The sequence below is a fragment of the Sander lucioperca genome, chromosome 1, assembly GCF_008315115.2.
Source record: "Sander lucioperca isolate FBNREF2018 chromosome 1, SLUC_FBN_1.2, whole genome shotgun sequence".
NCBI lineage: Eukaryota > Metazoa > Chordata > Actinopteri > Perciformes > Percidae > Sander > Sander lucioperca.
In genome coordinates this window covers 13,477,742-13,492,884 of record NC_050173.1, presented here as the reverse complement: position 1 = coordinate 13,492,884, position 15,143 = coordinate 13,477,742, and the positions used below count along the sequence as shown (strand labels likewise).

The window sequence follows — 15,143 nt, the reverse complement described above, 5'->3', positions numbered from 1 at the left end:
AGTTTCTTTCTTTTTCCTCATTTACTATCTCTGGGAAGTGACCCTGTGACATTTTTGTGACCACATTATAAGTGGCTTATCCTTAAAGGGTCTGTTTACACACCCAACCTGCCACTCACTGTGGCTTACGTGTAAATGTAACATGCTGACACACGCACACAAAACACTGACCATTAGAAGGGGTTTAGAGGGAGGAAGCTTTCACTGCCCTGACGCATTGAGAGTCAAGGAAATGCGTCATTGAAAAGCCATTTTCACAAAAACCAGAAAGAAAAGAAATAGCATTTTTATCAATGATTTTAAAGAACTGGGTAACATTTAAAAAGAAAATGATTTAAGCTGGCGAGAGGAGAAAACTAAAAAGGATGAATTTATTTTTAATTTATATTGATTGGTGGATGGATGAAAAACAGGTAATGGACAGGTTTGTTTAAAATACATGGATGATTTCTGTAGGAGTTAGTGGTGAGGAGATAAATAAGGAAGGACATTATTACCAAACATTGTCAGCTGAAAAAAGGAGCTCTGCAGCCAAAGGCTGATTTATGCTTCTGTCGAGGCGCCGCAGACCGCAAGGACTGTGATTGGTCAACTCGTCTTGTGTGTTGATAGTCTGTGTTTCAAGCAGCCTACTGTGGGGAGTAGCAACATGCTAGTTCACTGACATAAGCTTTGCAAATAAACTCAGACATGTTTTGGTTACAATGACGGGGTTATCCATTTGTAAAGTGTCTATATGTCAGTAACGTTTTGAAATTAGCACTTCGCCAGCAAGCAGTACTTTGTGGGCAGTTGTGCTAAAGTTTGCTTGCTAACATAACATAAACTGGCTGGCAGACACCTCGCAAATAACCTCAGACTTATTTTCTGGTTACAGTAACTAGGTCAATGGATTTCTCTGTGTCTATTTCTTTTTACAAAATCTAAGCAAGAAAAGGCCAAACCGTTTGGGTGGTGAGCGACACAGACACAGGCGACACCGAACTTCGAAGCCACACACCCCCTAGTGTTATGGCGGTGAAATGCACCGCGATGCAAAGCAACCCCGACACAGAACTCCGAAAGGGTCACCACGCTGTATTGCCATATGACTGTCTGAGATTATGCCATAGAAATGATACCATAGCCACAGAAAATAGGCTACCTGTGTCTAACTATCAGGTGTGAAAGGTATATATTAAACTTCATGTAACCATAGCAACAGCACATCTGCTTTGCTTCTGTTATAACAAGTGTTAAGTGGAGATTTACGCATCACCGATTAAAACAGATTGGGTCACACATGTCAGTTCTTACATAGAAGGTGAGAATATATAGTAACAACTAAGCTCTCATTACAATGTAAGACAATAGTGCAAAGGGTGCTTGAATTAATATGGAATCATTAATATAAGGGGTGGGAATCACAGGGTACCTCACAGTACGATACAGGATACATGGTCCTGCGTGATCACAATGATACGATGATCACGATATCGGTCTAACTATGAATACAAAACGCCTGTGAAAAGGTTCAGTGCAGGTGTTCTCTGCTTATTCACTAATAAAGTCCACACTGAAAACAGCACAATTCTGCAGCACAAGTTGTTGTTCTGTAAATTTAAATTACAGAACTACAGAGCAACTATGGGTCCACACCCTAACCCTAAGCCTAACCCTACTTCAACGTGGCTGTCCCGTTGAAAACCTCTTTCTCTTTGGCCAGTTAACTTATGTTCAAGTTTCCCTCATTCATGTGTTGAGCGCCACCTCAAGGAGCCATGAAGTAGCGACGCTGAGAGCAGGAAAATCTATTTAGAGCGCCTTCTTTTTAATAATTAAAATATTTATATTTAGCCCAGCGTATCAATTCCTGTATTGCGCAACAACATATTGCCCTAATTAATATACAGTACACAGTACAGTGTACAGAGTGCCTATATTTATATGTGGCAGTGATCCTGCCCATTTCCTGTGTGATGTATAAATCCTGAATGGAGGGCAGGTTGGCACCAGAATTATGTGTTTTATCTAAATAAATAAATGAAAATTGCATAGACTGCATATAAATGCTAGCCTCGTGAGACCGTCCTGATCTCGCGAGCTCCAGTTTTCCACTCGCAGATCAGTCTGGCATCTTGAGACAGAGAAAATTTGGAGCCATTCGCCAAACGACCGACCAATCAGCGTTGGTTTTGAGGCGGGTTTAGGTGTGACGCAACGAGAAGCGACTGTTCAGTCTAAACAGCATGGCGGCTTCCACGGATGAGATGAGCGTAGCTATCGCGCAAGTTTTATCCGAATTAGAAAGTATTCCTTCATTGAAAGAAGAGCAGAAAACGGCACTGGAGGCTTTTCTCGGAGGAAAAGATGTTTTTGCTCTTCTCCCGACTGGTTTCGGCAAGAGTTTGATATATCGTTGATCTGATTGGTTGATTTGGCCCATCTATCACCAACATAGGTGGTGATAGACAGATGGTTTATCCAATCAGCTAACCAGTATTTTCGCCCCTTCCCAAAAGTTCTCCAACGGAAAGTTCCCAGATGGATATGCCGAGCAAATGCGAAGCAATCCATCTGGCGGAATCAGGTTATATAAATCCTTCCATACAAAGCAGACTAGTAATCTATTTTGTGTAGGGGTCTAGACAGCAGCTTGCTTTATGACTATGGATTGGAAAATCACAATGGTTAGCGCCGCATATGCATACGCCCACATGGTTGCCTTAGCAACCGATGCAGATAGATTAACAATGCCTAATCACACAAATCAGATTTGAGAAAAAGCAAACAATGAACACAATAGAGATACACAAACAGTAAAAGATGGGTCTGCATCCCTGGCTCTCGGTCTGCTACATGCTCTGGTAAAATGAAACCTGTTCTGGCTCCGTCACTAATTCACTCTCTCAGTGAACTGGTTTTCTATTCATCCACTTCCTCCATTCACCTGTTTATTCTCATTCATGCTAGTTCATTCAGGAGACCAGAGAGCAGAGGGGGGGGAGGCAGGGGGGTGAAATGTATGTATGTAGGTAGGTAGCTGCTGCCGTGGAAACTAGTCACCTGACACCGTCTTTACCAATAAGGATTCCCTCTGTGTGTGTGTGTGTGCAGGGTGGGGGAGAATGATGCCCTGTGGAGTGGGATGGTGTACAGAAAAATGAGTCAGAGAAGATCCTATCCTGTTTTTGTTTTTTTGTGGCTCTCAGAATAAAAAGAGGGTGATTCCTCTAAAATGAAATGTCCTCTTTTAGTTTGGGGCTTCCATCTGTCAGTTAAATCAGCATTGAGACCCCTTTTAGTGGAATTGACAGTTTAAATGAAGACAAATAACATACACAGACACACAAGCACACACAGGTTGAACCCCATCAGTTTAAGTTATTTTTTTTGTTGCTGTTGCAAACATGATCATAAAGCAGAGAGTGGTATCTGTGACAAATTTTGAAATGAAAACAATTCATTTTAATAGACAAACTCTCAGTGACTCCGTATATTTTGTCTGGATGTGATGAATTAGATTTCTTACAGCAGAAACCTCTATTGGGTGGATTTATCAAGGGTAAAGGAATATATATATATTTATATATATATATTTCTTTTACCTCATTCAAGCAAATCTTTATGGTATCCCCATCAGTTCACTAAACAAAATAAGACTTTTCATACAATGCCAAAGGACAAGGACAAAATGAATTTAAACTAGATTCTTAAAGTACAAAAAAAATTACGATGATCTGCTTATACATAACACAATGTTAACATAGTAAAGGGTGCCATTTAAAATTGATTAAAGTGAACGTAAAAGCAACTGACAGAACACTATGAAATAAATCTATGAATGAATAGACACGTAGCTGCTGCCATGGTAACTGTCCACCTCATACTGGTTTTTACCAATGGGATTCCCTGTATGCTTTGTGTGTGTGTGTGTGTGTGTGTGTGTGTGTGTGTGTGTGTGTGTGTGTGTGTGTGTGTGTGTGTGTGTGTGTTTGCGCACATCCTGGGATGGGGTGAGGGAATGAGTCAGAGGAGATTTGCCTTGAGACAATATGATGTAAAATCTAGCATATTATAAAAAAAAAAAAAAAACAATAATGACGCAAGCCAAAAAGTTTGTCCATAGCTCAGCCAGGGTCCGAGACTTAAAGTATACGAGCATTCTAATGCTTAAAAGATAAGTCTGCTAATATATTTTTCTTACAGTGAACAAAGCCGTTAAAGAGTATGAATCTGTGCTGTGCAGTAGATCGCCATTGTTGTCAAAAACTATTAAAGTCTAAGACTAAAGCCAACAAATAATTGATCCTGCTGACAAGTATTGTCTGTGTAGCCAACCCATTCACCCAGATCTCCATTGTTGTCAAAAACTATTAAAAAAAATCAGCCACACTGTTGTTCTGGGTGACATGATCCTTTTTTTACAATGAACATGAGTACGCAGTTTATTTTGAGTCGATCCCACATACACCGTCCTGCTGCTGTAAATACTCACTAGTGCACCAAATTCACCAGCTGAAACTATATACTGTATTTTGTTTATTGTTTGGATTCATGCATGTGTATAGTACTATGTGTCTTAATTGCTGCTCACAGGATGAAACTGTCTTTCTGTGTGTCTGTCTGCCTGTGTGTTTGCTGTATTTACTCTTCCAACCCTAGATTTATCTTCCGGTCTATTTCTCTTTCCTCCTACCTGCCTCCTTCTCTGCTTCTCCATCCGTCTTCCTGGAGACTATTTTCCTGTCTGCTTTAATAGTTGCCTGGCTCCTTTCCTTAACACCTGGCTGTTTAATTTGATGACTGCAGTCGTGTTACATAACAAGCCCACCTACAATAACTACAGTTTAATCATCTGTGTGTGTGTGTGTGTGTGTGTGTGTGTGTGTGTGTTTCTGTGTCATAATTGCATATATTGTCCGCTGTGTGTGTGTCCCAGTACATACTGTACCATCAGCCTGTGTGTTTCGGTGCTTTTTCATTTGGCAAGTTAACATCCTATCAGCCAAGCGCCCACACAGGCTCCGGCTGTAGATAAATACTTCAGAAAAGCTACCAAAAAGAGATAAAAAAAATCCGAGCTACTGCAGCGGGTTGTGTACTAGTTTTTAGATAAATCTGAGAACGGGGAATTTCCTTCTTCCACAGAAAATGCTAACATACATTGGTTTTCATTTGAAGTGGAAATTATCAGCAAACTTTAAGTATTAGATTGATGTTGCTAGATTAGTATTGTTTAGACTTTTCTCCATTTCAATAAATCAACAACTGCATTTTAGTTAGTTCAGCTAGTGTGTTGAGTTTATAATTGATTTCCAGATGTATATCTTTTAAAAGAAAGGTTGTTTTGTTTTGCTTTTAAAAATCAGTAGAAAGAGACATTTTACATTAATCATAGAAATATGTTGAACTACAAGTTGTTATTTCTGTAAGTGGACTTACAACAACTTAAAGAGCTGCATTGACCTAGTCCACAATTAGCTATTTTTCGTGAATGTAGGTAGTGTAGGTAGCTGGCTAGCTATGTAAGAAGATGATGCCCACATCCTTAATCCCGCCTATAAAGCTCTGATTGGTCAACTGTTTCGCTGACTGGCGGCAAAAGCCATCAATGGGCACAACATCAGATCGAGTTTTGGAGCATTTCCAAGTGTTCCAAACAACTTGTCTTGAAGCAGTGCTTCTGTACGTCACCAAAACCTGACACGATCACACATTTGGTATTTACCATTGATGATCACTGAAACATTTTCTGTTATCAAACTCACTGGAGAAACTTGATAAATGTCAATGTTCAGTTATCCAAATATACCATTAAACCACAGAATGCACCCAGAAGCAAAAGATTTTTAGATTGTTTAAAGGGGCGTTTTAACTCAACATTCAGAACATTAAAGGTGCAGTAAGTAAGACTTATAAAACTAACTTTCTGTCATATTTGCTGAAACTGGCCCTATATTCGAGTAGAACTACATGAAGCAGGTAATTAAAAAAAAAACATCCAGCTCCTCTGGCACCACCTACAGCCTGTAGTGCGATTTGCAAAAATCCACCGCTCCCTGTTCAGATACACCAATCAGGGCCAGGGGGGTGTCTAACTGTGTGTCAATCACTGCTCATGCACACGCATTCATTCTCCCTTGTGGGGGGAGGGGCTTAGGAGACCGTTTTGGGCTTTAGCAGAAAGAAGGGGAGGGACTGAGAAGTTGTCGATTTTCAAATTTTTTGGCTAAGTCCTGGATCTTCGCAATCCTACCTACCTTTAATGTAGATGCTCTCAGTGAGAGCCGGTGGAGGCAATCCCAGCCCGCTGTTTGTTTCAGTATTTCGAGTACAGCACATTTAACATTTTCAGAGAATTTTTTTCTTCTTTCAGAAGCCCTTTATTAAAACTAATAACTCAACTGAATGAATTAAATGTTGTTTTTTTTGCCTCGGAGCTCAGTCATGGTGTTTCACATTGCTCTCTCATTACACTTTATAGAGAAAAAAATGAATTATACTGTAAAATAGATTATACTTCTCGGATTTACTTCCCATCCATTGAGCATGTTTGATTTAGCCGTATGCTGGACTGCTTGGTAAGACTCTCTCCCTGTCTTAGTATTACAGGACTGCATTGTATGCTACACATCTTACTGTTTCTGGATGAGCCTAATAGTACAGTAAACCATTAGACAGATGCGGCAGAGAACACTAATATTCTCCCTTTCGCTCGTGTCTCTAACTCTCGCACACACAAAGCCCCTTACACACACTGGACCCAGACTATACACACCACTAATGCTTCCTGTTTGCCTTTAATCAGAGCTCAGGTTTCGGGAAGACAGGATGCATTAGTAGTGAGAGGGGAGAGATGGCCTGCATTAGAAGGCTGTTGACAAACCAATCGGCTGGAACAACCAGCATCTCTTTATTTGTATGTATATTTTTAGAGGAGAAATTGAAAAGTTACAGCAGGTATGGCAAGAGAGTCAGACAGAAAACAAGCGTTGAGGTATGACAATAATTCAGGCCCACATTATGTTGTCACCTTCACACAGTTTAGTCGTTCTGTCCAGAGTCTACATGATTTTCTCTTGATGCCCCAAAGAGAAATATTACAATAAGTATTATTTCATTGGCTCTCATGCCACAGAGGTCAGCTGGAACAAGCAAGGAGTCTGGGTGGTGTTCAAAGATGCATTTCCAGTTCAGAGTTTTTGACCACTAGAAACACTATGGAGCAATTTCGATCCCTGTTTTGTTTGTATCATGCGTGCCACACGTTCCTGCCAGCATAAGATGCAAATACACCAATGAAGAAATGAACGGACACAGACAATATTGCACTGTATTTCAGATTACAAGTGAAACATTTAAATATCCGAAACAGAGCACCGTTGTTTGTGTTCAAACAGACATTCTCTATCCCCACAGTGCCAGATTTGCATTCACATGCATTCACGTCTGCATTCATTTCTAAATGACATATGGACAAGGTTAACTTATGATCATCAGTGACCACTGGCCACCATTCAGGTCCTATCATTGGTTGAAAGACGTGACATCTGCCCATCATGTTACCATCATATGATGTCAGACCTGATGGTCATCCTGCGGATAACAGCGCCTTCTTTGACTGATTTGTTAAACACACGCAACAGACGCATAAGGTGGTCATTATTCTGCTGAGGGCCTGACTAAATGAAATTCAAATCCAGTCCTGTTGAACAATACATGCATTAGCGCTCTGATTTGAAGAAAATCATTTAAAAAAAAGTTTTGTGTTCCTCCAACTATTGAAGTTTCGTCCGTATACTGATTTCTGCATCTCTGGTTTCTTTGCACACATTTTGCATTTGTGTGTAACCATGTAACTATGTTTTTGCATGTGCAGGAATGCAGGCCAGGAGCACTTCCTGTGTTCGTTCGGCAACGGGCCTAGAAGCTGTATTGGAACTAAACTTACTGATGTCTTCCTTAAGGTGAGTCCATTTCTTTGCTCATTACACTGCCATGCACAAACACACATAAATACATACACGCACTCACACACCAATCCCATTAGTGCCACAGTCTTTTTGAGCAAATGAGGTAAAAGATTGACCGAAGGCTGTCTTTTTTTAATTGCTTTTTTGTGGTTCAGCAGCCTTAGCACTGCATTTTTTAATTTTCAACTTTGATTTTCATGCTCCTGAGTCACATTTTGTGGGAGGTCTACTGGACTGAGTCGCTGATAGAAAAAAAAAAACGTCCAATGTGTTTATTCTTTTCAGGGAATGAGGAGAGGATGCAACAGAGCTGATGTCAAATATGGTCTATATTTGTAGAAATAGTACTGTAGCTGGAAAAAGGTCACTGTTGTAAGATAGAGGCAACCAGTTAGGTTTTCCTCATTTGTCCACGGTTAATGAACCTATATACTGTAACTAAACTCACCTTGATTAACAAAAATGTACATAATGCATTTTTAATTAAACCTGCCAACCTGAAAAGTCTTTTATTTAGATCACAGTTATGGATGTTAAAAATTCATTAATCCTATTTTCTGCATATTGTTTGAACAAAAACTGTACAAAAGCTGTCATTATTTAATTTATTGAAGATTTATTATGTTTGAAGGTATAACATCTGTATATATTCAAATAGTATTATGGGAGATAGTATACACTGGATAGATTATATTTATTTATTTATATTTGAATATGTTCACTAATATGAGAAAAATGGGAATTTGCAACCAAGAGGAAAGTGAAAATTGGGAGGTTTCTGGGAAAACCCTTGTTATTTGTAGAGGGCCTGCTAACAGAAGAAGGCACAACACTGCTGTAACTGTCAATGACTAATGATAACTAATATGGCTTCTAAACAAGAAAAAAAACAGAGAAAGGTGAACCATGAGCATTGCTCATGGAAATGATGAAGTGTGTGTGTGTGTGTGTGTGTGTGTGTGTGTGTGTGTGTGTGTGTGTGTGTGTGTGTGTGTGTGTGTGTGTGTGTGTGTGTGTTTATTAGAGATAACGGATGGAGAGCCCAAGTACAGACTGTCTGTTTAAACTGCCTGCCAGTCCCCACGGCAGCACTCACTATAGCCACCATTGCCTATATACTCAGGAGACACACACACATACATAAACACACACACACACACACACACACACACACACACACAAACAGGAAGGAGAGACCATATTTGGACAAGAGGGCAGAGCTGGGGAGGATGCGGCTAAGACTGTGTTGTCTATGGTTTTAATGGCGCTGCGCTAAGCTAAATGCTAAAGAGGAAAACTTGAAGCCAGTTATCCAGCAGAGAGTTGGGCGGGTTAACAGGGACTTCCGGGCACTGGCACAGTTCATCTGGATGTACTGCAGTACACAAAGATTGTTGATTGTTGTCCAATTGACTTTGAAGTGTAAAAAAAACACAAACACAGTGAGAGGGTAAAAGTTTTAAAGGTCCCATATTATGCTCATTTTCAGGTTTCGACGTTTATTTTGGGTTTTTACTAGAACACGTTTACATACTTTAATGTTCAAAAAACAAAAATGTTCTTATACTGTTTGTTTGAATATACCTGTATTCACCCTCTGTCTGAAACGCTCCGTTTTAGCGCCTGTCTCTTTAAGGCCCCTCCTGAAAAAGCCCAGTTTGCTTCTGCATCTGCGCTCTTAAGGTGTGGACACACAGAGCCGATAATCGGCCGTTGGACAGTCTGGCGAGGTCAGTGACTCGAGTCTGTTCGGTGTGTTCCGTGCCGTCGTCCGTCCGAGGGGCCGTCGTCCTTCATTTTGGCCGATTTGACATGTATAAATCGGCGGGGCGGGCACTGCCTGCAGTCGGACTCAAATGACCCATCTGATTGGTAGAGTGCTAACCCAGAAATGGGGAGCGGGATGAGCGTGACTAGAGTCTCTCAAAATCTGATGAAAATCTTTTAAACTGACCTTTGTCGATCTGAAATGAAGACAGATTCAGCAACTGCATGGCCTATTTCTCGCTTAAAATGTTTTCAGAAACACGTTTTGGTGAACTATTTTAGTTCAATATGAGATCGTATTCTGAACAAGCCGCCATGACAGTCTGTCTTTGAATTTCCGGAGAAACCAGACCCATGTGACACGTTCGTCCAATCAGCTGCCGGTTTTCATTTTTGGGCAACAGTACAGATTAGCGCCGCCTGCTGTTATGGAGACGTATTACGTCTCGTCACTTTGGTGTGTTCTGAGGCACTTTTTTGACCAATTTGGGGAGACTGATCAGTCCAACTGCCTTTTCTGCCGACGTTTGGCCGTCGGCTCTGTGTGTCCACACCTTTAGAGTCTCTGCACTGTTACTGCAGTTACCTACAGTATACATACAGTAGTATAGGATAGTTGTGACATCACAACAAAAGTCCTGATCGCTTCTTTAAAGGTACAGTTTCTGAATACGGGCTGTGTGCATTTCTCAATGGATTGAGCGTATGATACTTTCACAGTATTTATGTAGCACCTCGACCTGCTTTAATAAAAAAGACATTAAAATCTCACTTTTTTACAATTTGGAACCTTTGAGACGAAACCACAGACAACACCCTAAACAAGTTCACAGCGGTTTTATTGGAACAGTGTTATACTGTAGATACGCATTGCTAAACGTCTATCCTGATTGACAGGTCGGTGTGTTTATGTTTGTGTAAGGGAAGAAAGCAGATTGCACCAATAAGCCAATGAGAGGCTCATTTCAGCAGTCCACATCAGACACATTAAGTCAGACTGTTAGCTAAAATATAAAATGCATTATTAAACCTAAAAGGTAAATGACATATTCTATGTTTTTCTTCCCAGATTATTAAAGAGCAAAAACAGCAACATATGCATATAACTATAATATAGATGGGGGTGTTACTGCAAGCTATCCTTACTATAATGCAAATGTGAGGAATGACTCAATACTACACACACACACACACACACACACACACACACACACACTCATGAGTCATTGTTAATGTTGAACTGATTGGAGCGCAGGTGAAAAGCTCAAAGCGGTTTGATGATCTGCTCTCTCATTCAGCTCTCCTCATTGTTCAGTAGGACAATCATATCTAATTTAAAACTAGATTACTTATTCTATTACTACTTATTGTTCCTTATTGCTTAAACGAGTGGCATGAATGGGATAAAGTAGGCACTACATTGCTCTCATACTCTTGCTTCTCTCTTCTTCCAGTCTAGTTCCTTTTCACACTCCTATGTACATATTGTATTTCACATTCACTGACACAGGCCAGTCAACTGTCAACCAATCACTGATAAAATAAATTCAGAAAGATGATGTCCAGATCCATAGTAACGAGGTCAACCCTGCTCCATCTTTCAGCTGAAGAGTTCTCTCATTCCATTCGTAAATATTGCTCTTAGCAACATTGAAAAGCATGACCCAACTCTGCTATGTGATAGTGTACAAGAGATATACACTCTATCCATCAACTTGTTATGGTTTATTTTTCACTAATGATGCCCACCTTGAACCTTATCTTTCTTTCTTTTTTTTCACTTAAAGACCACACCATTTGGCTGTAAAGTGTGTCTGGCTCTCAGCAGACTGACCACTTGCACATACCACCACACACACACACACACACACACACACACACACACACACACACACACAAACAGGAGGCCGTGACCAGAGTAAAAAGTAGACCACAGGGATCTAGGTCAGAGATGTGACTCATCGCCTCCTTGCTTCATCCTCCCCCTTTCCCTCCTTCCTCCCACCCCCGCATCATCATCCTTCCCCAATTCCTTCACTTCTTGCCTCCCTTCCTCCATCCCCGTTTCATTCATCCTGCTCTTCCCCCTCTATCAGGGAAATCTTCATTCACAAAGTGGAAGGAGGTGGGTGTTGGCTGGTTAACTGGCTGTTACTGGTGAATGTGATTGAGCTGCTTTGTGGCTGACAATCAGCCAATGGGCAATGCTGGCTATAGTATCACCAACCATGGAGCTCTGAGTGCACTCACTATGTAGAACAAAATACTGTGGAATCAGCCGTTTGCTGTCGTGTGGTACCATTGTTCAACATTTACACAAAGGTGACTGGAGATGAGAGTTTAATATTAATTTAAATAAAGAAAAATGAAAATTGAACACATTTCGAAAGCTCTTATTGTTGGGCGCCTGGGTAGCTCACCTGATAGAGTGCGCGCCCATATATAGAGGTTTATTCCTCGAGCAGCGGAGGCGATTTCGACTCCGACCTGCGGCCCTTTGCTGCTTGTCATTCCCCCTCTCTCTCCCCTTTCGTGTCTTCAGCTGTCCTATAAAAATAAAGGCCTAAAATGCCCAAATATTAGATAATAGATAATCTTAAAGAAAAAAAGAACGCTATTGAGCTCTGCTAGATGGTCAAGATGAGCACAGATATCAAGAAAGTGTTTGTGATTTGAGTCAACCTAATGTTCTGTTCAAACTTGGCTGCTGAAAGGTGTTGCGTTGCATTCCTACTTTCAAAGCTTGAAAACAACATACAAAGAAAGTGTTATGGAGGCTGTAGCTTCACACGTTGAAGACTTCTTCAGCGTTGGCGGAAGCTCTCCCTCTGCCAAGTGCCTTCTGGTTTAACATTTTGTTTTTGCACTAGTATAAAATTAGGAAATTGTCACTTCCACCCCCACTGCTTTTAACTCTAAAACATCATCTGTCAAGCAGAAAGTAAGCTACGTTTATGTCGGTGCAGCAAAGATACTGAAGTTACAACACATTCAGAAAACTCTTCCTTTTCTTGTTTTGCTGCCAGGAAGCGTGCATGTACCTGATAAAGCACTACAACTGGTGTTTGGACCCTCCATCACAGGACCTTGAGTACAAATGGCTGCCTGTGTCTCGCCCCGCTAACCCCCCCACCATCTCTTTTACCCGACTGGATCTGACCAGATCTGACAGGAGCGACACCAACTAGGGATGCACAGTATGTTTGGTGATGTACCTGCTTATATGTTCAAAGAAAAAGGGAAAAAAAGATATGAGCATTAAACACTGTAGCTAGAGGCCACATATGCCTGTTTAGAATGTGCACAACAAGCTGGAAAATATGTGAACACACACACACACACACACACACACACAGGGAAGCCAGCAAACTGTGAGGCTTTCCCTGCTGCGTATAATTCAGTAATCGTCCTGGGGAAAGCCGAGGAGTGTACTGGTTTCACTCTGTGTTCTCTGCCAGATATTCCGCAGCTTTGCTTCATGAATCTGCGACAGAAGACAAGCATTTAGTTTGGTCTGTTTTCTAATGGGTCATTTATTATAATTTATAAAGATTCACCAGACCCACAACATGAAGCTCTTTGCCTCACTGAATCTGTCTTATACATCAGATATTGCTTCTAGGGTGAATTGAGGTACTCCTTCCTTTTCGTGTGGTGGAGTTAGCTGTGAACAGAAATTGAAATTACCTCCAAAACTGCAGCTTTTATGCGGTGAGAAATCACATTTCTTTTTACCACACTGCAGCATCACTATTTAAACCAAATATATCCAAGGGAACGCACACACGTGCACACACACTTGAACGCAGAGGTAAGCCCTCAGATTCCCTACCTAACTGCAAACCTGTCTCCCCTCCCCCCTCCACCACCTAGCAACCACCACTGCTTAGCAACAATTCGTCATACCGACACTGACTTTAGTATGCAAGTCTCACAAACGCACACACACTTGCACACACTAACCTGGTTATTTTTGAAAGCGGTTGGCAGTGATACACATACCATCTGAATCATATGCAAATAATGCCAGAAGGCGTTTGAGAGCTACAGTTTAAATAACCTTTGTAACCTGAATGATTTTTAGCCCATGAATCATAAACTAAACTACACTCATTATGTATCTGCCTCATAGATAAACATTTTTTTTATTTGTAACTAATAATTTATTAATATTCAAGTGTGGTACACATTCGTTATATTACATAATGTGTACGTTTGCATTTGTCTTTCATAGTCATTTGAAGGCTGTAATTGTTGAATGTCTTTTTCTGATTTGATGTACGAGACAGTGTCTAAATTCATGTAATGTTACTATAACATCTTAATATCATGCTACATTGTTCTTTTATGAGCATGTGTGCTATATTTTTTGTAAAACAAAAATAACATTTGGAGTCATTTATTTTTGCTGCTTCCGTTTCTGTATTCTGTCAAATTTGCAGGTGAAATAGTCTGTAATTTTAAATTGTAGTGGTTCCCAATTTAAGGGTCGGGGCCTCCCAAAATAGATCTCAGGGGTGTTGGGAAGATTCAAGGAATAAGAAAAAATAAAATTTAGTTTTTTTCCCCTGATTTTTCTTTCATTTGTGCTTTTTTCTTTTGAAGTACTTGAACCTTCTGCCTCCTCAGGCATATAAAGGTCCTTCAGATGTCACTATCTAAGAAAGAAAAATCCCTGCTAACAAGTCATGTGCATAACCAGTGATGAGGGGTCACAATTCATGTTAGGGTTTCACAAGCCAAAACGTTTGCAGCAGCTAGCAGTTAGCAGCTAAAATAAAACGATAACATGTTCTCTAATTGCTTTCCCCCACATTGCATCTAAAAGAAATAACTCAACTCAACTTTATTCATATAGCATCTTTCATACAAACATGCAGCCCAAAGTGCTTCACATGGCAAAATTTAAACAGACAAAAAATGACTAAATATAAAAAAATAAACAACAATAAATAAAAAATTGCAAGACTCAAAATTACAACAATAAAACAAAATGTTTAAAAAAAAAAATCAAATAAGAAATGTCAATAGAATACAATAAAATATACACAGCAGGGATAACAAAATAATGTAAACTTAAAAACTAAGGCTATGACATTACTCTAAAAAGATAGGTCTTTAATTTCCTTTTAAAAATAAATACAGTTACAGTTAAGTTGCCCCATTTACAGAAATAAACGTATAGCAACATTAATGCTGTATTTTATATACTTGCAGTCCTATCCCAGCAGCAGGAATATGTTCAATCTGAACTGGAACATGTTCAGCTACAGTGTGAATGCAGCCTGGGGTGTATAACTGAAATGTGAGCTATGCTGTTAATGCTGCCTGCACTCTCTGTAATCAGCCATAGGCATGTGTCTCAGAAAGATGCTTTTGTCCTGCAGAGAGCTGCTCAATAAACCTTCTGTGTTCTCTTTG

The 15,143-nt window shown here is 40.2% G+C and overlaps 1 protein-coding gene across 5 annotated transcripts in view; it reads left to right on the top strand.

Moving 5' to 3' along the window:
- The window catches only part of LOC116048895 (putative cytochrome P450 120), a 44,890-nt gene that overhangs the window by 12,506 nt on the left and 17,241 nt on the right, over positions 1 to 15,143 (top strand). For 2 of the 5 annotated variants that reach the window (XM_031298189.2, XM_031298193.2), the window contains exons 10-11: positions 7,862 to 7,949; positions 12,749 to 14,636. In XM_031298189.2, the coding sequence (XP_031154049.1) occupies positions 7,862 to 7,949; positions 12,749 to 12,910 (250 nt within the window). In that variant the 3' untranslated portion in view covers positions 12,911 to 14,636. Of the gene's footprint in view, positions 1 to 7,861; positions 7,950 to 8,241; positions 8,488 to 12,748; positions 14,637 to 15,143 lie in introns of those variants that run through there. The other 3 variants (XM_031298191.2, XM_031298192.2, XM_035999088.1) reach the window with 2 other exon arrangements.